The sequence below is a fragment of the Schistocerca serialis genome, chromosome 4 (assembly GCF_023864345.2).
Source record: "Schistocerca serialis cubense isolate TAMUIC-IGC-003099 chromosome 4, iqSchSeri2.2, whole genome shotgun sequence".
NCBI classification, from domain to species: domain Eukaryota; kingdom Metazoa; phylum Arthropoda; class Insecta; order Orthoptera; family Acrididae; genus Schistocerca; species Schistocerca serialis.
This window is the reverse complement of record NC_064641.1, coordinates 128246168-128268833: the sequence shown is the minus strand read 5'-3', so window position 1 is coordinate 128268833 and position 22666 is coordinate 128246168. Positions and strand designations below refer to the sequence as shown.

General features: G+C 40.4%; 1 protein-coding gene across 4 annotated transcripts in view; it reads right to left on the bottom strand.

Annotated features, from left to right (window-relative positions):
• Positions 1 to 22666, bottom strand: part of LOC126474117 (alanine--glyoxylate aminotransferase 2, mitochondrial) — a 149631-nt gene that overhangs the window by 18610 nt on the left and 108355 nt on the right. For all 4 annotated transcript variants that reach the window (XM_050101544.1, XM_050101545.1, XM_050101547.1 and 1 more), the window contains exon 8: positions 6724 to 6945. In XM_050101544.1, the coding sequence (XP_049957501.1) occupies positions 6724 to 6945 (222 nt within the window). The remainder of the gene's footprint in view (positions 1 to 6723; positions 6946 to 22666) is intronic.

Sequence of the window (22666 nt, the reverse complement as noted above, 5' to 3'; positions counted from 1 at the left end):
ACTTTCAATATACAGAACTCTGTTATGACTTGAACTGGACTTTGCTTGGGAATACGGACTTAGGGGTAGCTTTCGCTGTTCCTAGTAGTGCCTTAGTACATATATCTCTTGTTGTGAATAAACTCAGTTGTTTGTGTGAGTAGATTGCTTTTTTCAGGGTGTATACATGAACAATAAAAAAAAATTTTCAGGTTTTTCCTGGATTTCCCAGTTGAAGATACACTTTTTCCCAGGTGGAAAAACACTATACCCCAGGTGAAAGTACATTTTTTCCATGTTAAAGTGCCAATACACTTTTCACTGGAGCTGTAAAACTTTTCAAATAGGCAAAATCAATGCATATTGAAAAGATCTTGGATGAACAGCAATGTGTATACTGGATATTTCCATATTATAAAAGTATGAATACGAAATTCACCAAATACAAAATACAACACAGTAGCTTCCGAAGCACTAAAATTGACATTATGTTGTGCGATGCATTCTTGTGAGCCAATCATAGCTCATATCACATGATTGCCAGCCAATGATGCCAGATAATCAGAGCAAAGTACACAGTGAGGTAGTCATCCAATAACATCAGCACGCCTCAGTGGCCGAGGTCGCTAACACACGCTTGTACTCAACCTGAGGGTAAGTTGGTTTGAATCCTGATAGTCGAAAAAATTTCAGTGCCATTATTTGGCCAGCACAGGAAGAAGAGGTAATTGTACTCATCACCGTACTTTGTGGAAATATCATTGTTTAAATACCAAACCTCTCCGCAATGTCTCATGGTGAGGGCATGTGACACTGTTTGTGGTGATACGTCAAATGGGGATGTTAAGCTTGGTGGCCCCGTGGTGTTATTTGCGAGCAGGAGGTTATGTGCTGGCACGAGGTTTCAGCATTTCCCATCTCTCCTCCTCCTCCTCCTCCTCCTCATCATCCTCATCATCATCATCATCACCACCACCAACCAACACAAACATTACAGTACATTCCGCATACACTTGCACAAAAAAGATACGTGTACTATTACAAATATTTGTAATGGATGAACTAAAGCAATAGCAACATCACTGTTAAGCAGCACAAACACACAAATACAAAAAGCTAATGATTTAAATTAACAAACATATGCTATAGCTATAAGGAAAGATAAGGTTTCATATATAATACTGGTCATCAAAAATTTTTTGGAAGCGTGCTGCTTAGATAGTCAAACAGTTACAGACACTATTCACAATAATCGGTAAATCTGTCTGGATATGAATCTAAGTCTGGTACAAATTTTTAGTTGTGTCTACATATTCATTACTTTGTACTTTCAGCATTTAGTGCAGTTTGCATGCAATTGTATCTATATTTTTTCTATTAAGTTTGTTATATGGAATGAAAAGTATTAGTCACGCAGGCTCAGTCATAGGTAAATCAGGTGGCAGGCTTCAGTTCACTGGCATAATATTAGGGAAATGCAGTCAGTCTACAAAAAAGACTGCTTCCAAAAAAACTCGTTTGACCCATTCTAGAATATTGCTCACATTCATGGGACCTGTATCAAATAGGACTAACAGGTGAAATGTAGCAGCTTTAGATTTCATACAGAAGTAGATGATACATGCCCTTTAATAACTTTCTCATTACACTGTATCTTTTATTATGTTATTGTGTGTTTACATCCGTGCTTATTACTTTCACATTTTTTATTCGTTGCATAACACTATTTGGAAGTCCTGCAAATAAAGCTGGTTGTACTATTTCATTTTCAAGATTACAGTAATCTGGAATTTCATGTATACACATTCCTATTCTGTTAATACAATAATTTCTAACTCCAGAAGATGCTAAAAGCCCTGGCACATTGGTTAGACCAATTATCACCTAATATTAACTATTATGGGAAGTACCCTCTGCAATGAACTTCACAGTAATTTGCAGATTATGGATGTAGATTGTGATGTAATCAAACTTAATACACAATATGAACTTTCATTTGTAACTGGAGCAGTTCATAAAACTATGTTTACCAAATTCATTAGTCATGCATTGCTGTTTATATTTTATGTGAGTAGGATGATTTTGAAGTTTTAATCGGAAAATATGTAAATTTATTTTCACTAAGTTTTGTTAATTATATATCAGTTAGTCAAAACAGTGTCTTTGATAGTGATGTAAATCATTTAAACTTCTTTGCCTCAAATGTAATCACTGTTCTTGCTTGGAGGAAGAGTTTTAAGAGAAGGTCAGGTTAGAGTAGTAGTGGAGAAGAGTTCTGTGGAAACATCTGTATGGAGTTACAGTTTCGAAGCTGATAGATATTAATTTTGTAGCTCGTGACCCAATAAACGTTTGCAATTCTGGAAGATGACAAGGCCAGCAACGGAATCGAACAAATAAGGAAATTAATTTATAACAGTGGACGTGCCTTCCGACTTGAGTCAGTAGACTGTGATTAGTCCTTTCTTGACCAAAAAGAGATATACACAATTGTTCATTGTTATTTGTGCTGTGTTAATTACTGCTCATCCTCAAGAGTGTTGAGCAAGCCATGTTTCGTTGCTCATCACAATGCATCATACAAAGTTATTTCTTACCTTTTGGCCACAACAGGGCTACATTGGAGAAAACAGCACCACTGCATTGTGTTTTACTTAAATTGTATCTTTATTTTATCTAAACTTTTTAAATAATCCCCTGCTCTAGGGTGTCCATAGTTAAAGTTTCAATTTCAAAATGCTGTAGAAACATAACCACTGCTCAGAATGATGTCAAATTTGCACACCATATTATTGATGTGGGGAGAAATGCCATGAGAGAGAGCGAGAGAGAGAGAGAGAACCAATAGATGGAACTGCAAGCATTGGAATATGCACACCAACAGAAGTGCAGCACATGGCTGTTCCTCAATTTGCATCTGAGACACTCAACATGACTGTCTCCATGAAGGATCGCACACTACTGGTAAAGCTTTTCTACAAGAACGGTGACTGTATGCCAGTAACACTGCAGAAGTTCTGGACACTCAAGGATGTGAAAAAAGGCTGATGTCTGCTAAAGATCTGGAGAAAATGATTACAACAGTCGGAAAGAACAGTTTCTTTTGATGTGCAGTGTAGCAGAGGGAGGAAAGCACTTGATCTAATGTCTGTTTACAACGTGGCCACAGCACTGCAGCAGGGGTTGACTGCTGGTGTATGAACATGCAGTACTTGGGGAATTGCCAGATTGTTGGACATGGCTGTCAAAATGGTGCATAAAATCCTACAAAATGTCCTGCATTGCTGTCCATACAATATCAGCAATCTTCAAGAGTTGCTTTGTGCTGACCTGCCAGAAAGACAAACTTCACTCTTGAGTTTCTTACTCACATGGAAATGGACAATGAATGCCATGAAATATTTTTGGACAGGCAAACTCCATTTACATTTTCAAGGATGTCTCAATATACAGAATTGTGGAATATGGGCAATGGAAATTCCACATGCACATCAACCGGTACTACTTTATTCTGCAAAGGTGACTGTGCTTTGTATGTGGTGGGTTTATTGTGCGGCCGTAATTTTTTTTATTTAGGAGATGAGTCCTGTGGATCCTGTTACCTGTACCATCACTGGTAAATGCTGTGAGTGTCTTCTGCTCACCAGGTGGCAATTTATTACATATAATGTAAAAATTATATATGCAGGAACCTTTAAACCAATTATTTTTTACAACTTAGTATGACAGTGGTCAGAACTTTATGTCACTTATGTGATTCCTCATACTCTTACAGAGTAGTATGCTTCCTCCTTAAAGCACTCTACTGGAACAATCTAAAATGTATTACAGCGAACAGAATGGGTTGCTTTTGGGAGTCTATTGAAAAATCTGGGGCCTAGATATTTGTGGCTGTTGTGAACCTTAGCTAGCCTATTTTGGGTATATCAATTAATTGTCCAATTCTTGAATTGCAATCATGCACATACATCTTAAGGTTAAGATTATTTAAATTCTCTTTAACACTGAGCAGGGAACTATACATATAGAGGCTTGGGACTATCATAATACTGAGCTCTTTGAAATGATCTTTACAAAATTCCCTTGGAGTAAATGCTGCTATACATCTGTTAGCCTTTTTGCCACCTGAATACAGCTTTTAAACTGGGGCAGTTACCCCACAAAGAGATCCATAGGGAAGGTGGGAGTGGAAAAATAGAATTATGCATATACTTGTACGGTTTTGTTTACATTGTTCCTCAGTTTGTAAAGCAGATAAATCACTCGAGAAAGTTTCAAGCACAATTTTTCTGTATGACTCGACCAGCTGAGTTTCTGATCTATGTGGAAACCTGATAGTTTGATTAATTTTTGAACTTCATTGGAGATATTTAAATTGAAACAATTTCTTCAGTTTTATTGTTCTTAATTTGTAAATAATTTGCCTGGAACCATGTAGTGCAATGATCCATTGCTATATTTACACTATGTTGCAGCTCCTGCAGATTGTCAACTTGTGTGATCAGTGTTGTATCACTCACATACAGTACTGCCTAACACAGCAAGAATGAGGGTAAGATTGTTTATTTATACATTGAACAGGAATTGACTCAGTACTGAGCCCTGTGGAGTGGCTTTTGGCATAGGCAATGAGTCTAACCTTTGATTGTTTATGGTTACCATCTGCTTTCTGTTGCTTGGATATGACTCAATAAGGTGAAGAGCGTTCTCTCCAACTTCGTAGTATTGTAGCTTTTTGATAAGTATACTGTGGCAGATTGTGTCAAAAGATTTCCTCAAGTCTAGAAGATTCACTAGGTTGTTTTCTTAGTCTCAAAAGAATCATACATTCTTGTGATGATAGTTTCAATTGCTTTGACAGTGGAAAGATGAGGTCTCATACCATATTGTGAGGAGCTAAGTAGATTATTTTGTTTCAAGTGCTAGTACATCTGTTTGTGCATACAATAATCTATAATTTTTGCTATGATTGGTATGAGTGAGATGGGACGATAGTTATCAGGAGATGCTTTATCACCTTTCTTGTGGACAGATGTTACAATAGTAATTTTTAAGCAATCTGGGAAGATTCCTTCATCTAGCATTTGGTAGACGGTTTTGGTTATTGGCAGTAGAATTTCTTTCTTTATTTGTTTTTTGGATTACCCGAAAGTTTGCAGAAGGCTTCAGCTTTTGAGTTGCTAAGTTTGGCAATTTCTTTGCTAACCTGTCTGTAGTCTGTAGTCCAGCATAAGTTGTCATGTTGCTTACTATCTAGAGCTGGAAGCAGAACTACAGCTTTATTTGCATCTTCAGTGAGATTTTTATTTGAGCCAGAAATGTGCATTTAAATTGTCTGGCTTAATTGGAATGTTGTTGTGTTTATTTTCAGAGCTTATCTATTTTTTGATAACTTTCCATGCTGCTTTACACTTATTTGTCGAATTGAGTATGTAATTGTTATTGGCTTTCTTCTTGGCTGCAGTAATTTCTGATCTATACATTTTTCTTGCTGCTGTGTAATTTTCCTTCTCAGAGTCATTCTGTTGCAATCTGTCATAGGGCACCATCATTTCTTCCATAAGTTTCTGCGGGTGTGGTGTGTACCGGTTTCTCAGTTCTTGAGGTTTATTACTCTGGTTCTGTTGTGTATGTTTTTTGTGATATTTAGGACAATATAAGTCAAGGTTTTCTACTAATAATTCTAAAAATTTCTGTGTTGAATCAGTGGTAAACATAACATTAGTGAGTACCATATCCCAGTTTATGCGATTAAGATTGGTTTTTAACTGATTAATTTATGTTTATTGATTGGGATGATGACACTTCCTTGTTCAGCTGAACTGTCTGTCTTGTTGTTTAGAGGGTGCCTAAGCCACAGTTCTGCATGATCTGCTATCCCAAGGTTTAAAGTACCAAATTCAGTTTCATCTGGCTGAAAGTTGCAGATTTTGTTATCTAAGCATGCAGTGAGCCTGGTGGGGGTTTGTCATTTAGACAGCAGAAATTTAATGATCTTAATATGTCTAATGGGTGCTTCAGATGTTTGGAATTATACATAATGTCTATGTTAATATTAGCAAATATTGCTATGGGGGGGGGGGGGGGGGAGGGGGGGTGGTATACTGATACAGCTATTAGTTTTTGACTTGGTATCGTTATTGCTGAAACTTCAAAAACTGCTTCTACACATTGAAAACTTACATTTATAACTTCATACTCCAAATTATTTGTTTCTTTGATAAAAATGGAAACACCACCATGCTTCAAATTTGTTCTATAGTAAAATGTAGCTAATTGGTATAGGTAAGGTACACTTAATTTAAGTTCAGTACGAATTAACCAGAAACAAATTTTTCCCATCTGATGCGGTATGACCTTGCCGTGGCAGATGGGCCTATCTAACTAGCAGTATCACAACTGTTGATTGCTGAATTTATGCAGTCACGCACATTGAACAGTATGGATGGTGTAATGTGCAACTCAAACCGCAGCCATTGTATTGCGATTCATTGACATTCATAGCCAACTCCATTTATGTTAAGGCACTTACAGCATCAACTATTGGTAAAAGTCTTGTTAATTTTTTTTGTTCCATGAAGTTTCTCCCTGTGTCAATAATATGCTGTTCAAATTTGCCAAATTCTGAGCAGTGGTTCTCTTTCTACATAGTTTTGAAACTGGTACTGTAATTATGGACACATTGTATATGGGTAACTATAAAAAATAATATGAAACAAGAAATGAAATGAAGAAAATGTTTACTTTAAGAACAGCAAGTCCAACAGCAGATCCAAGAGCATTTCCTCCGAAGGTATTTAAGTCCAAAACCTGTCCCATAGTTTTAGCTATTTCAGGTGTTGTTACAACAGCAGCCATTGGAAAACCATTTCCAATTGCCCTTGCCATTGTCACAATGTCAGGCTTCACACCATGCATTTCAAATCCCCAAAAATGTTCTCCAGTGCGTCCAAATCCAGACTGTACCTGGAGAAAAATATGAAGACAGATATTACAAATTAAATGTGATTTAGTTTTTGAGAAGACATGTGGTTTACTACAGATACACTCTTGATTTAATAACTGTGCAATTATATTAAGTACATCACTAACACGTAAATTTTTCCTTTGGAGATAGTTTACCTATTTTCTTCAATAAGTATTGGAGCAAAGATATTTCCACTAAATGTTTAGTTGCTATCTGAATAAAAGGAATCATTTAATTGAAGTCACATAAAACATTCCCTTCCCCACAGCCAGGACACCCACAGCAAACACACTGCTCCAACATCAGATCACTCCACACCTGTACTGACAATCTCTCACAAAGGCAGAGTTTGTTCATTTGTTCATCCGTTTATTCATCCGAGCAATCACTCCTGGCTACTTCCATAAAATATAGTAGCAAAAAATTATGACAAGCACTAAGCTACTCAAACTGATAATTGTGGTAATTACTTTTATTTATGTTAAGAAAAAAGCCACTCCCCCTCCCCTTCAAGCTAGCATTAATAAAGCTGCAGACCAGCTAAATGACTGGTTTGATGGAAATAAGCTGACAATAAATACATCCACAACATTTCTGATTTTCAACTTCTGTTTACCGAGCAAGTTGGCGTAGTGGCTGGCACACTGGACTTGCATTCAGGAGGACAACAGTTAAATCCCGTGTCTGGCCATCATGATTTAGGTTTTCTGTGAGTTCCCTAAATCGCTCCAGGCAAATGCCGGGATGGTTCCTTTGAAAGGGCACGGCCATCTTCCTTCCCCGTCCTTCCCTAATCCGATGAGACCGATGACCTCGCTGTCTGGTCTCCTCCCCCTAAACAACCGAACCCCAGCTTCCATGTAAAGGAGGAAGCCTCCAATACCACTGTGGCAAACTCCAGCGGATTTACAGCTTCTCTAAAAACAAAATTTTTAGGCATGTGGCTTCAATATAATTTTAAATGGCAGACACAAGCAACAAAAATAAATGTGCCACTGAAGACAGTATGCTACAGCCTACATTTACTTGCACACAGAGGAAGCTTCTACACTGTTTGAACTGTGTAGGCCTACTTTGCCCAGTTCTGCACTTCTACAGTATGGGATTATATTTTGCAGTAGCATGACTGTTAGCTCAGTCATTGTCTTGACCCAAGAAAGAGCTATAAGAGCAACACACCATGCATGCCGAACAAGAGTCTTGCAGGGCCTTGCTTTGAAAAGTCTTCTCTCCACCTGCTCCCCTGCATTCTTATTCTAGAAACATGTAAATATGCGAGAAAGAATTTAAAAGAGAGAAATAAAAACTTTAATATACATGAACATGAGACCAGGCAAAAAGACAAAACTCCATGTCAAGTTAGCAAGGTCATCAGCCTTTAAAACCTTCACTACAAATAGTGCTGTACAAGTGTACAATGGTATGCCACACAAGACAAAAGTCATTTCCTCATTTTCACTGTCTTATAAAATTCTGCAAGTTAACCAGTGGGAGCCAACCGACTGCCATGTCATACTTGGTTAATGGCATCACTGGATTTGGTACAGAGGGGCATGTGGTCAGCACACTGCTCTCCTGGCCATTGCCGGGCTTCTTGACCTCAGAACCACTACTGATTGGTTGAGTAGCTCCTCAGTTGGCCTGTGAGGCTGGGTGCACCCTGCATAAGTCCTCCCACCAAGGAAAAATCCCTGGCAGTATCAGAAATCAAACCCAGATCCACTGTATGGTAGTCAGCTGTGCTGACCAGTCAGCAATGGAGGCAGACATAAATCCCTGAGGGCATTCACATTAGATCACCACTTCTATCCAGTCTTAGAATTTCAGATCATGTGAAATACAGCAAACTCGAAGCAAGAATGTGCTGCTAAAGCAAGATCTAATAGACCTAATCTATTGCACTATTGCAATACATTTTGATGTTATATGTAACTTTGTGTGTGTGTGTGTGTGTGTGTGTGTGTGTGTGTGTGTGTGTGTGTGCAAATGACATCTCACAATCTGAAGACGTTTTCTGGATAAATAAAGAGTTCTGAATTCTCTATACTGCTTTGCAGTTGTTATCTAATTCTTCAGACAAAACACTTTCATTTTGTACAGAGCACTATTATCTGTGTATACAGGAGGGTCAGAGACAGTCTGAAGAGCTTTTAAGGGTGTTGCAGGATAGGTTGTGCTGAGAAATAAGTGTTAATAAAAGAATGTCCATTTGTGTGGCCATACTGTCCGTAGTTGCTTTACAATTTCTTAGGTTACTGCTAGATGTAACAATGGAGCAAAAATACCCTCACAAGTTAACCAAAAAAATTGATTTATTGTGCCATTTCTGAGCTAATTAGCATTGAAGTTAGCCAATCAGGCTGTTCACATCCAAATTCAAACGGCACACCGGATACAGTGTCACTAATTGTGTTTCTCATTTGGTTCTCTGAAACAAAACAAGTGATACAGAAATTGGACATGGGATGGTGGTAAGGATCAAATCCTAACCAAAGGGTGAGCAGTTTTGTGAACTATCATCTATGTTATGAGAACAGCTGATACTAATTGTATCTGGTAGGCCACTTGAATTTGCGTGCTGAACAGCCTGACTGATTAACTTCACTGCCAATCAACTCTGAAACAATGCAACGTACAAAATTTTTTTCTTAACAACTATTTCTCAGCACAACCAACCTTGCAACACCATTAAAAGCGTTTCAGACTTTTTTTGACCACCCTGCGTACTGACAAAATCATGTTCAAGCTGATACAGATATTAGGGATGGGCAAGTTTACATTCCTGAATCAAAATACGTGATAAAAATGGATAATAAGATATTCTTTTACTTTATGTTTAAATAATTGGGTATTTTCAATTTCCTGTCTGATGCCCGCTGGCAACCTTTCTATAAGAACACAGAATTCCAGTATGAACCCTAGAGGGGAATGTGAGTCTCTATGGACATTATTTCCACTTCTGGAATTGTGGTTGTGGATTGCCGAGTTAAACCTAAATTCATCTTATCATTAACTACAAATACTATTCTGAAATTTATGTATTAGAGTGTAAGTATAAAAACCTCTAACTAGGTGGAGCGGCTTCTGGAAGAAGTCCAGTTATCAGCTTTACACTATATTCTTACTACACACTTCCACAGAATACATTTTCACATTAGCTGCAGTGCTAGCAATCTTGTCTGTAGCTGAACACAGTCAGAGAAAACAGAGCAGGCAGAACTGACCTTCTTGGTTAACTTGTCAACATGCTGGCGGCATCTCAGTTTATTGTCCAGCTGAATACCCAGGAACTTCACACATTGAACCCCATCCTGTGTATGTCCATTGATCTCTATTTCTGGTGCATGTAAGTCAATCTTATATGTTTGGAACTGCATAATATGAGTTTTTCCCAAATTAAGGGTTAAGATGTTGGCTGTGACTCAGCTATAAGGATGTACCATTATTCTCCTGGCTGTGATTGGTATGGATGTGTTTGGACCTTTTATCAAAATGTTTGTGTCATCACTAAACATTTCAGTTTCTAAAGAGTCCTCCTATGTCCTCAGTACATCATTCATGTAGACTGAGAACAGGAGTGAGTCACGCACTGAACACTGCCACACACTATATTTAAAGTTTCCTCATTCTGAATTTAATCTTCTTCTTCTTGTATCATTTCCTAATGTGACCCTCTGTTTCCTGTTATTAAGATATGACTCCATCTGTGCATGGAGAAATCCTTTAATGCTGTCCGTTTTAGTCTCCTCCCAAGCACAATTTTGTGATCTAAACAGTTAAAGGCCTTGGCAAGAGCCTTCTTGTTTAGTTCTACTAGAAATGAGTTTGTGAGATCACATGTTGCATTCTCAGTAGAAAACCACTTTTGGAAGCCAAACTGAGCTGCTGTTAAAGTGTTACCAGAATGATGGTTCAGTATTCAGTTGTAAACTACTTTCTCAAAAAGTTTGGAAAACACAGGAAGGAGTAAGATCAGTCCATATTCAGAGGTCAGTTACTTACTTCCACTTTTGTATATTAGAGTTACTACTGCGTGCTTCAGTCTTTCAGGACATACTCCTTGACTCATTACAAAGGTAGCTCAATGTGGGCACTAACAAGTCAGCATTTTGGCTGAGATAACATAACAGCCAGAACAGTTACAAGCAGATGAGCTGGCAAAACTCATGTCTGGCAGTGGAGTATCCATTGCCTGTCTAAGTAAGTTTACTGGATCTGCTTTTGGTGGACAATGTTTTGGCCCTGTGTTCTCAACAACTGTTAATTTAAAATCCAATGATTTTAATTTTGTATCATCTGTCCTGCTGCTGCTACCGCCATCTGGGAGTTCAGTAGAATTTGCTTTGCTGAGAATACCATTTGCTTGGCTGAGCTAGCCATGTTCTTGAAATTTTGAATTTTTTGTTCACAGTAAATGGTTTTTATTCCTTTGATGACAGACTGAATAATTTTTCATTACTGCTTATACTGTATTTTTCAGTCTTCATTAGAACTAGACCTCTGCATTAAATAATGCACTTGATATTTTGATCCCAGATGTTAGTCATTCTTTTTCTTAACTTCCACTGTTTTACAAAAGGCAATATACACTCACAAGCAACACAGTTTATTCACAACAATTATAAAGAGCATTGACTAATATGTGGGAAACCTGTGTGATGTGAATGTGTGTTACTTCATCCGAATTTTTTGTTTTGTTTTCAAATATCCAGCTTTGTTCTAGAGATATTTTTTATTTTCATATGTTCTTTTTGGGAGTGCTAAGTCAAAGCCTTCTTATGTTTATCTTAATTGCTATGATGCTTGTCAATAAACAAATCTCAGGACTGAGACAAAATCAGTAGTGGAAGCTTACTCTACAGTTCTTATTAGACTTGTCTCAAGAGTGTATGGAACATTCATTCCTCACCAGGAACTGAATGATTATTTCCATGAGAGGTCCCACCAAACAAATGTGTGTTAGCTACCTCAGCTGGAGAGCTATGTGTTGTGTCTCACTTCCAGTCACAGGCCTGACACCTGCTGGGTCATATTCCTATTGGACTAGTATGTACAGTACATTCCTGGCTAAAATATATTCTAATCATCACATGGCAGACATGCACCTGATGTATGGACTTGCAAATTGCAATGCATTGTAAGTGAGACATTTTTATGCTCAAAGATTTTCTCTTAGACATTTACTGAACAATGAGACCTTTCAAAAAATACATGAATGTCATGTGGAGACAGGTCCTCATGAGAAAGTATAATTTCATTATGGCAGAGCAAATGATTTAGAAGATCAAGTACATGACATTGAGGACAGTAATGGCAGCAGTATCAGATAAATAGCATAAACTGGGAATGTGAGTCATGTAACAGGTAGAAAGTGTAATGAGAACAGTTCCTTTATTCAGACCTTCTTCAGAGAGTGCAAGGTCTTAATGGAACAGATTTTTAATCCAGAAAAGCTGTTCATGCTTTGCCACTGTGGATGTGTTCTAAGGACCAACACTTTCTGTCTACAGTACTATTTATTGATGAAACAAAGTTTACCAGGAGTCGAATCCAGACTTTTACAACACTAATTGGACACAAATTACTTGGACCTTTGATTTTCCATGGAATACTGACTGGAGCATCATGCAGTGAATCTTTAATGGAACATTTAAATGTTTTACTGGAAGGCATTACACTATAATTACACCAGTACACATGGTCTACGCACAATAGGTCATCACCGCATTTTGCTCTGCAAGAAAGAACAGTTTTGAATTAGTGTTTCCAAAATAAATAAATATGTTGTGGGGCAGCAACACCTTGGCCTCTTCAGTTTCCTGATCTCAATCCATTGGATTTTATTTTTGGGGGCATTTAAAGGACATAGTGTATTCAAGACCTGTTGCAAATGTTGGCATTCTCCACCAGCATACTGAAGGAGTATTTCTGCAGATATAGCAGACACCATGTTCAGAAGCTTGTGTTACAGCTAATGATAGACATTTTGAGCATTTCATCCAGCCATCATAAGACAACATTTGGAAAGAAAAAAATAACTGTAGAACCAAGCTGGAAATTTGAAAGCAAAAAGCCAGAAACAAAGTAACCATTGAACAATAAAAAAAGTGTCTGTCTGTAACTAAGAGAATAAAAAAAATTATCATGTGTATATGATCTTTTTTGCTTCTTTTTAAGTCCTCTATCCATCCCACAATGGTTTCCTGCATATTATTTTAACACCCTGCATATACAAGGTGCTAAAAAACAGTCCAAGCTATCTAAAGTCCATACTCCCAAGCTAAGTCTAATCTAAGCCATATCGGAATTCTGACTGTTGCAAATACAGTCCAGCACAATAACACCATAGGCAATATGATACCTCTCACAGCACACACTCTACTGCTTCCATCAACACTTATTTATGCCAACCCAGGGCTGCCTTTATGCCAGGGTAAAAGGCACAGGTTTAGGAGAGGGGCTCAATGCCCTACTGTGGGCCACTTGTGGCAATACGCTGATTCAGTGTTGTGCCATGGTGATCACAAGGCGCGTATAAATTCTCGCCATCTGGTAAAACTGGTCATTGGTCGAATTGGCAAGTTGTGTACTCTGCCGCCTCACTAGCAGCGCAAGAACACCATTTGAATGTGTCAGTATTCAACACAGCACTGCTGTGGAATGTTTACTACAAAAGGTTATTCCACACTTGTGCCATGCTGAGTCTAACAGCTACTGCTGAACAATGCTTCTCCATCAAGGAATGTGAGAGTGATGCTTGACCATGCAGCAGAATGCAAATGCCATAGATCAATAGCAGCCTGCAACACCAGATGAGGACAGGTACCTACAGCTGTTTGAGCTTGTTGGAACAATAAAGAGTTCACATGTGCACTGGTCTGTCTTGCTGCAGCCACTTTACTCCTCTGATGGTCTTCCGTAGCTCTCATCAACCAATCAAACCCACAACACTCAGTTTGGAAAGCTAAACACATTCCTAACAAATAGAAGAATGGCTCTTCCACCCAACTCTTGCACTCCTGACTCCAATATTCTGGTGTCAGAAGTGGGATTGTAAAAGCACTATGGTGGTCAGCACCACAAGCAAGTAGCAGCATGTGCATTCTATAACTGCTCGTGTGTCCTTGTATCCATTGTTCTTTGGATTTGACTTCGTCTTGCTGCCCTATTTTGCATTATGTCAGGTATAGAGGTATGGACTCAGTTATGATATCTGGGAAGGCCCAAGGATGAACCATTGGCAATGGTTGTGTATGCACAATGTAAGCTAACAGGTTATATGGCTCTATGCACCAAATCCCATGAAATGCTATGCTGGTAGAAAGAGCATTACGCCAGGCAGTGTAGGAAGAATAGTAGGTGACTGTAAGTGTACTTTGTTGTAAATAGTGTTGATAGTTGAATTAGGAATTTAAGAGTTCTCCAAGTGTCTAGTCTTGTAGGTAAATGAATATAATAGAGGGAAACATTCCATGCGGGAAAAATATATTTAAAAACAAAGATGATGTGACTTACCATACGAAAGCGCTGGCAGGTCAATAGAAACACAAACAAACACATACATACACACGAAATTCTAGCTTTCGCAACCAATGGTTGCTTCGTCAGGAAAGAGGGAAAGACGAAAGGATGTGGGTTTTAAGGGAGAGGGTAAGGAGTCATTCCAATCCCGGGAGTGGAAAGACTTACCTTAGGGGGAAAAAAGGACAGGTATACACTCACACACACACACACATATCCATCCGCACATACACAGACACAAGCTTGTGTCTGTGTATGTGCGGATGGATATGTGTGTGTGTGTGTGTGTGTGTGTGTGTGTGTGTGTGTGTGTGTGTGTGAGTGTATACCTGTCCTTTTTTCCCCCTAAGGTAAGTCTTTCCGCTCCCAGGATTGGAATGACTCCTTACCCTCTCCCTTAAAACCCACATTCTTTCGTCTTTCCCTCTCCTTCCCTCTTTCCTGACGAAGCAACCATTGGTCGTGAAAGCTAGAATTTTGTGTGTATGTATGTGTTTGTTTGTGCTTGTAGGTAAATGGTTTGATATCCTCAGAATGCCCGAGTGATGTGCAGAGCTTTTCTCTTCCTTTCCACACTCCTGCTTGTTCTATTTTCTAATAAGATAGTTGTAAACTGTGGTACACAGCTGACAAAGTAAAACATAGATCAGTGTTGCAGCAGTATCTTAGGTTTGGATTTTTTGTATTTATGTGATATGTGCTTAGATACTGTGACTGTGAGATGGGTGATTGGCTGTGATGACACTGTAATACCACTTGTGGTCGCTCGAAGTACAGTGGGCATGGCAGTAGAAAATAAATGTTAGAACCACTGTAGGGTGCTATAGGAGAACCTACCAGATATCAGAGGATTACAATGAAGAGATAATTATTGAGTATTATAGAGTTGTATAACGGACACAGGTTGTAGCTGGTTAAGCGATTTTGGTTAAATAAATGCATTAGCAGTATTTCAGGGTTTGTGAAGCACAATAGACTGACTTGGTTTCTTGAGGATGAGAGATGAAATTTAGGGTTTAAGCAGTTGTTCTCTGGACATTAGATCATAATTGCTACTGTAGTGACTTTACCACATATTATTTCTTTTTTAAATAGTTCATGTTAATCTCTTCTTTCTGCACTTGTGTGCTTATTTTTTATGACATAGTGATAAGGAGTAATAGGCCATTAGGATATCTTGTGAAGGATAAGTACAACAAAGAAGAAGAATGATTTGTTATTAAGTGTAAGTACAGAGTTGAAGATGATAATACATGGAAAAGGGTGGGCACGAAAGTTTGTAATGTTAGCTAGATTACTGTTGTTGTTCCTACAAGATGCTCTGACACAGGTGATGAATGAACAAGTCAAAGATTTATGCTGTAAGTGTCTCATGGACTCATCAGTGAGGCAACTTGGAGTGTGCTGCAGGCATCAGTGAGTGAACCACAGAAAGGGCATCAAGCATTTATAGTGAAAGTGTGGTCACGTATCTCTGGTATTTCTTCTCAGGGCTACTCCTAGTTTTTAGGAACAACTAGTAACTGCAACCACATAAACTGTGATGATATTTCAAATGTGTCTAGGTACCTGCCTTAACTGTTAGAGTGTTACACATGGATTCTTACAGATGCAATGAGCCAAATAACTTGATGTGTTTGCAATTAACTGTAACGAATTAATTAGTTTCAGGTTCAAAAACTGGGAGAATTCTGTAAGTCAAATTCTCTGTATAGGGGAAGAGCAAAGAGATGAGCTTTTGCAGAAAGGCTCAATGAGGTAAACTGGGCCACTTCCAGCATGCACTGACCAGATGTTGTGCCATGTTGTTCTTTTGGTGGCAGTGGCCACCCACCCTATTCCTGGGCCATATAGAGAAATCCTAAGCACTCTTAATCCACTTTGGGAGCTGCCACCTATTACACACCAAGAAGTCCCTACCACACAGTCTACTCATCTGTGTTCATCGCATCTGTACTGATGGACACTAGCTTTCCCAATATGCTGAAGGTCTCACTGAGGCCGATAACTCAGACAGCAAACATAAATTAGAATGTAAGTGGTTAAAAAAGGGGTATTCACTCAGGAAATGGTGAACCATCAAAGGTTGATGACAATCAGCACAAAGTGGGAGGGGGTCATCACTTATCAAATGACAATGGCTAAAACAACAGTGCTCAGTATGCAACCTAGATAAAATGATCTCCTCGTGATGAGAGAAGATCAGCCAAGCCACTGGGGGAAGTTTAATACCCAGGAGCTTGTTCCCATGAATAAAAGATCAGTGGTGATGCCAAACGGGCACCATCTGCTGACAGACTGCAAAACGAAAAGCCTTTGTCGCTGGATGTACTGCATGGCCTGATACAGGGCGAAGAGCTCTGCTGTAATACGGAGCAGGGTTCATGAAGCCAATACTAAAAATGGTTGGTGCCAATGACGAAGGAACACCCAACACCACAGTCAGTCCGAGAGCCATCAGTGTACACAAAGGTACTATCGCGAAGTTCCATGCGTAGGTTGAGAAACTTACGTGGATAAAGCAAGTCTGGAGTATTGTCCTTAGGAAGTGAATGAAGTCCAAGGTGAACACGGGCCACCACACGAAGCCAAAGTGGTGAAGGGTTCACTCCATCAGGAAAGTGGCAGGTAGCATGAGGTTAAGCTGCTGGAGCAATAGTTGGAAGTGAAATCCAGGAGGTAACAGAAGAGAGATGTGCCCCATACTGAGGGTCGTAACCGCCATCTGCTTCACGTCTGCTGTGCAGCGAGCTACCTTAATTTAAGTATTAACTGTATTTTTCTTACTTGTCACTTCGTCTTCCGTGTGTTTTTGCTTTTAGGAAGCTTTAATTGTTGAGTGCTATTAATAGTGTTCCATAGATTTTGTGTTTGTTTTGAATACAGTCAGAGAGAGTCCCTTTAGTCAACCATAGTGCCAGTAGTGCTAGTATTTGTTTTCAATACAGTCCAGAGACAGGTAGTGCTATTTTCATTGTTTTCTACAAGAAGTGGCTAGCAATCACAGTTTAGTCAATAATCAGCCGCCTTTAGTGAATTAGCAGTCTAGTTAAAAGTTGATTAACTCTCTTCAGTAAATTGATTCCTTAGGATGGATAGGATGTGTGACTGCTGTGTACAGACGCAGGAGGAGCTGGCCACTGTTCGCGAACAGCTGAACGTGTAGGTGGCCACGGTCAGCAGTCTTCAGGCTGCTGCCTTGGAGTGTAGCGGCAGTGGGGAGTCTGGTGCGTCGCAAGGTACACCCCTGGTGTTACATGCTTCACCCACTGTCCCTGCTGTCGAGACATCTTCGCGGGTACCGGGCGCGGTTGGGCCACCCTCTCCCCAAGGGAAGTGGCGGGTTCAGCAGCGATCGCGGAGGGTAAATATGGAGGCTGGCCGTGTGGCATCGCCCGCTCTGCCTGTGAGTGGACATGTGGCTGCTCCTTCAGCAAGGTCGGAGCAGGCACAGGGGGGAGGGGTTTATTAGTTATTGGAAGCTCCAACGTTAGGCGGGTGATGGAGCCCCTTAGGGAAATAGCGGAAAGGTCGGGGAAGAAGGCCAGTGTTCACTCTGTCTGCTTGCCGGGGGGGTCTCATCCGAGATGTTGAGGAGGCCCTACCGGTGGCGATAGAGAGCACTGGGTGCACCCGACTGCAAATTGTTGCTCATGTCGGCACCAATGACTCCTGCCATCTGGGTTCAGAGGTCATCCTCAGTTTGTACAGGCGGTTGGCGGAATTGGTGAAGGCGGAAAGCCTCGCTCGCGGGGTGGAATCAGAGCTAACTATTTGTAGTATCGTTCCCAGAACCGATCACGGTCCTCTGGTTTGGAGCCGAGTGGAAGGCTTAAACCAGAGGCTCAGACGATTCTGCGGAGATCTGGGGTGCAAATTTCTCGACCTCCGCTATCGGGTGGAGAAATGTAGGGTCCCCCTGAATAGGTCAGGCGTGCACTACACGCCGGAAGCGGCTACAAGGGTAGCGGAGTACGTGTGGAGTGCACATGGGGGTTTTTTAGGTTAGAGAATTCCCTCCCTAGGCCCGACAAGACGCCTCCTGAGATGCGGCAAGGTAGGAGTAAGCAAAATGCAACAGGGAATAACAATATTAATGTGCTAATAGTAAACTGCAAGAGCATCTATAGAAAGGTCCCAGAACTGCTCTCATTAATAAACGGTCACAATGCCCATATAGTACTAGGGGCAGAAAGTTGGCTGAAACCAGACGTAAACAGTAATGAAATCCTAAACTCAGATTGGGATGTATACCGCAGAGACAGGCTGGACAGTAAAGGGGGAGGCGTGTTTATAGCGATAAGAAGTGCAATAGTATCAAAGGAAATTGACGGAGATCTGAAATGTGAAATGTTTTGGGTGAAGGTAATGGTTAAAGCAGGCTCAGACATGGTAATTGGATGTCTCTATAGGCCCCCGGGCTCAGCAGCTGTTGTGGCCAGATATAGACTGGGAGACTCAAATGTTCATAACGGGTGGCAGGGACAAAGAATCCAGTGAAATTTTTTTAAGTGCTTTATCTGAAAACAGAGAACCGACTCATGGCGATAACATATTAGACCTTCTGGTAACAAACAGACCCGAACTATTTGAAACAGTTAATGCAGAACAGGGAATCAGCGATCATAAAGCGGTTAAGGCATCGATGATTTCAGCTGTAAATAGAAATGTTAAAAAAGGTAGGAAGATTTTTGTTTAGCAAAAGTGACAAAAAGCAGATTACAGAGTACCTGACGGCTCAACACAAAAGTTTTGTCTCAAGTACAGATAGTGTTGAGGATCAGTGGAAAAAGTTCAAAACCATCATACAATATGCGTTAGATGAGTGTGTGCCAAGCAAGATCGTAAGAGATGGAAAAGAGCCACCATGGTACAACAACCGAGTTAGAAAACTGCTGCGGAAGCAAAGGGAACTTCACAGCAAACATAAACATAGCCAAAGCCTTGCAGACAAACAAAAATTACGCAAAGCGAAATGTAGTGTGAGGAGGGGTTTCCGAGAGGTGTCCAATGAATCCGAAAGTAAAGTTCTATGTACTGACTTGGCAGAAAATCCTAAGAAATTTTGGTCTTATGTCAAAGCGGTAGGTGGATCAAAACAAAATGTCCAGACACTCTGTGACCAAAATGGTACTGAAACAGAGGATGACAGACTAATGGCCGAAATACTAAATGTCTTTTTCCAAAGCTGTTTCACAGAGGAAGACTGCACTGTAGTTCCTTCTCTAGATTGTCGCACAGATGACAAAATGGTAGATATCGAAATAGACGACAGAGGGATAGAGAAACAATTAAAATCGCTCAAAAGAGGAAAGGCCGCTGGACCTGATGGGATACCAGTTCAATTTTACACAGAGTACGCGAAGGAACTTGCCCCCCTTCTTGCAGTGGCGTACCGTAGGTCTCTAGAAGAGCGTAGCGTTCCAAAGGATTGGAAAAGGGCACAGGTCATCCCCGTTTTCAAGAAGGGACGTCGAACAGATGTGCAGAACTATAGACCTATATCTCTAACGTCGATCAGTTGTAGAATTTTGGAACACGTATTATGTTAGAGTATAATGACTTTTCTGGAGACTATAAATCTACTCTGTAGGAATCAGCATGAGTTTCGAAAAAGACTGTTGTGTGAAACCCAGCTCACGCTATTCGTCCACGAGACTCAGAGGGCCATAGACATTTGTTCACAGGTAGATGCCGTGTTTCTTGACTTCCGCAAGGCGTTTGATACAGTTCCCCACACTCGTTTAATGAACAAAGTAAGAGCATATGGACTATCAGACCAATTGTGTAATTGGATTGAGGAGTTCCTAGATAACAGAACGCAGTATGTCATTCTCAATGGAGAGAAGTCTTCCGAAGTAAGAGTGATTTCAGGTGTGCTGCAGGGGAGTGTCATAGGACCATTGCTATTCACAATATACATAAATGACCTGGTGGATGACATCGGAAGTTCACTGAGGTTTTTTGCAGATGATGCTGTGGTGTATCGAGAGGTTGTAACAATGGAAAATTGTACTGAAATGCAGGAGGATCTGCAGCGAATTGACGCATGGTGCAGGGAATGGCAATTGAATCTCAATGTAGACAAGTGTAATGTGTTGCGAATACATAGAAAGATAGATCCCTTATCATTTAGCTACAAAATAGCAGGTCAGCAACTGGAGGCAGTTAATTCCATAAATTATCTGGGAGTACGCATTAGGAGTGATTTAAAATGGAATGATCATATAAAGTTGATCGTCAGTAAAGCAGATGCCAGACTGAGATTCATTGGAAGAATCCTAAGGAAATGTAATCCGAAAACAAAGAAAGTAGGTTACAGTACGCTTGTTCGCCCACTGCTTGAATACTGCTCAGCGGTGTGGGATCCGTACCAGATAGGGTTGATAGAAGAGATAGAGAAGATCCAACGGAGAGCAGCGCGCTTCATTACAGGATCATTTAGTAATCGCGAAAGCGTTACGGAGATGATAGATAAACTCCAGTGGAAAACTCTGCAGGAGAGGCGCTCAGTAGCTCGGTACGGGCTTTTGTTAAAGTTTCGAGAACATACCTTCACCGAAGAGTCAAGCAGTATATTGCTCCCTCCTACGTATATCTCATGAAGAGACCATGAAGATAAAATCAGAGAGATTAGAGCCCACACAGAAGCATACCGACAATCCTTCTTTCCACGAACAATATGAGACTGGAATAGAAGGGAGAACCGATAGAGGTATTCAGGGTATCCTCCACCACACACCGTCGGGTGGCTTGTGGAGTATGGATGTAGATGTAGATGTAGAAGGTCAAAGAAGTCATTGAAGAAGGAGGCATAGGATGGGTGACCAGGCATGGCGGACAAACAGTAGGTGTATTCACTGAGGAGAACATCATGTCAGTGTAACAGTGGAAGTTTTGCAGCTTCTGCATACAGCCTTAACTGGGCTACTATAAAAGGCACCAGTGCCATGATGATGGATTGTATTGAGATGGTGTAAGATAGTTGGATGTGCAGATGCATAAACGAAACACCCATAGTCTAGTTTTGAATAGACAAGGGATCAGTACAAACTGAGGTGGGTGGTCCAACTCACTCCCCAAGAAGTGACATGTAGGACATGGAGCGACAAGTTACAGCAAGCAACCATGTAAGATACATGGGAGGACCTAGCAAATTTTCTTTTGAGGATGAGCCTCAGGAATTTTGTAGTTTCAGCAACAGACTCAAGATGTGACGACTCTGGAAGAAACCCATTGTGCCGCCAGACATTCATAGAAATGTTTTTGTGATTAGAAAGGTGAAATCCATTGTCAGTGCTCCACAAGTAAAGTGATCGAGACAATGTTGAAGATGCTGCTAAAGAATACAAGTCCAAGGTGATCTGGAATAGATTGCAAAACTGTCATCAAAAATGGAGCTGGAGATGCTTGGTGGAAGACAGGCCATAATAGGGTTAATGGTCATAGCAAAGAGGATGACACTCAGGACAGAACCCTGGGGCACACTGTTTTCTTGGATAAAGGTGTCTAAGAGGGCAGAAGCTGCACATACCTTGAAAACTCATTCTTTTAAAAATTCCTGAAGGAAACAGGGCAGGCAGCCTCAGAAGCCCCAGATGCAGAGAATATGGAGGATACCAGTCCCCCAGCATGAGTTGTATGCTTTCTCCAGATCAAAAAAACATGGCCACAGTCTCTTATTTCTGCAGAAAACCATTCATGACATGGTAAATTGCAGAATGGCACACTCAAAATTCACAAAGTGCAGTGTTAGTAAATTGCAAGACTTGAGCCACCATACCACTTCAGCATGAATCATACGTTCCATCACCTTGGAAACAGCTGGTGAGTGAAATAGGGTGGTAGTAGAAGGAATGTGTTTACCCTTACTGGGCTTCAAGCCAGCATCTGGGAAACATGTCTTCTGCCCAGATGCGATTGTACATATGAAGGAGAAAGTGCTTGCCTGTAAGAGAAATGTGCTGCAACATCTGCATGTGAACATCGTCTGCTTTGGAGCAGATGATTGGGATGAAGTGAGAGCCTATCTAGCTCTCTTGTAGTAAAAGCAACATCCATTTTTCTGAGAAGAGAAGGGTATTGCCTGAGCCTCCTCAACTTGTTTCCAATGGAGGAAGGCAGGGTGACAGTGGGGGGACCTCAAAATCTCCACGAAATAGTGGCCCATGGTGTTGAAGATAGCAGTAGAGTCCACTA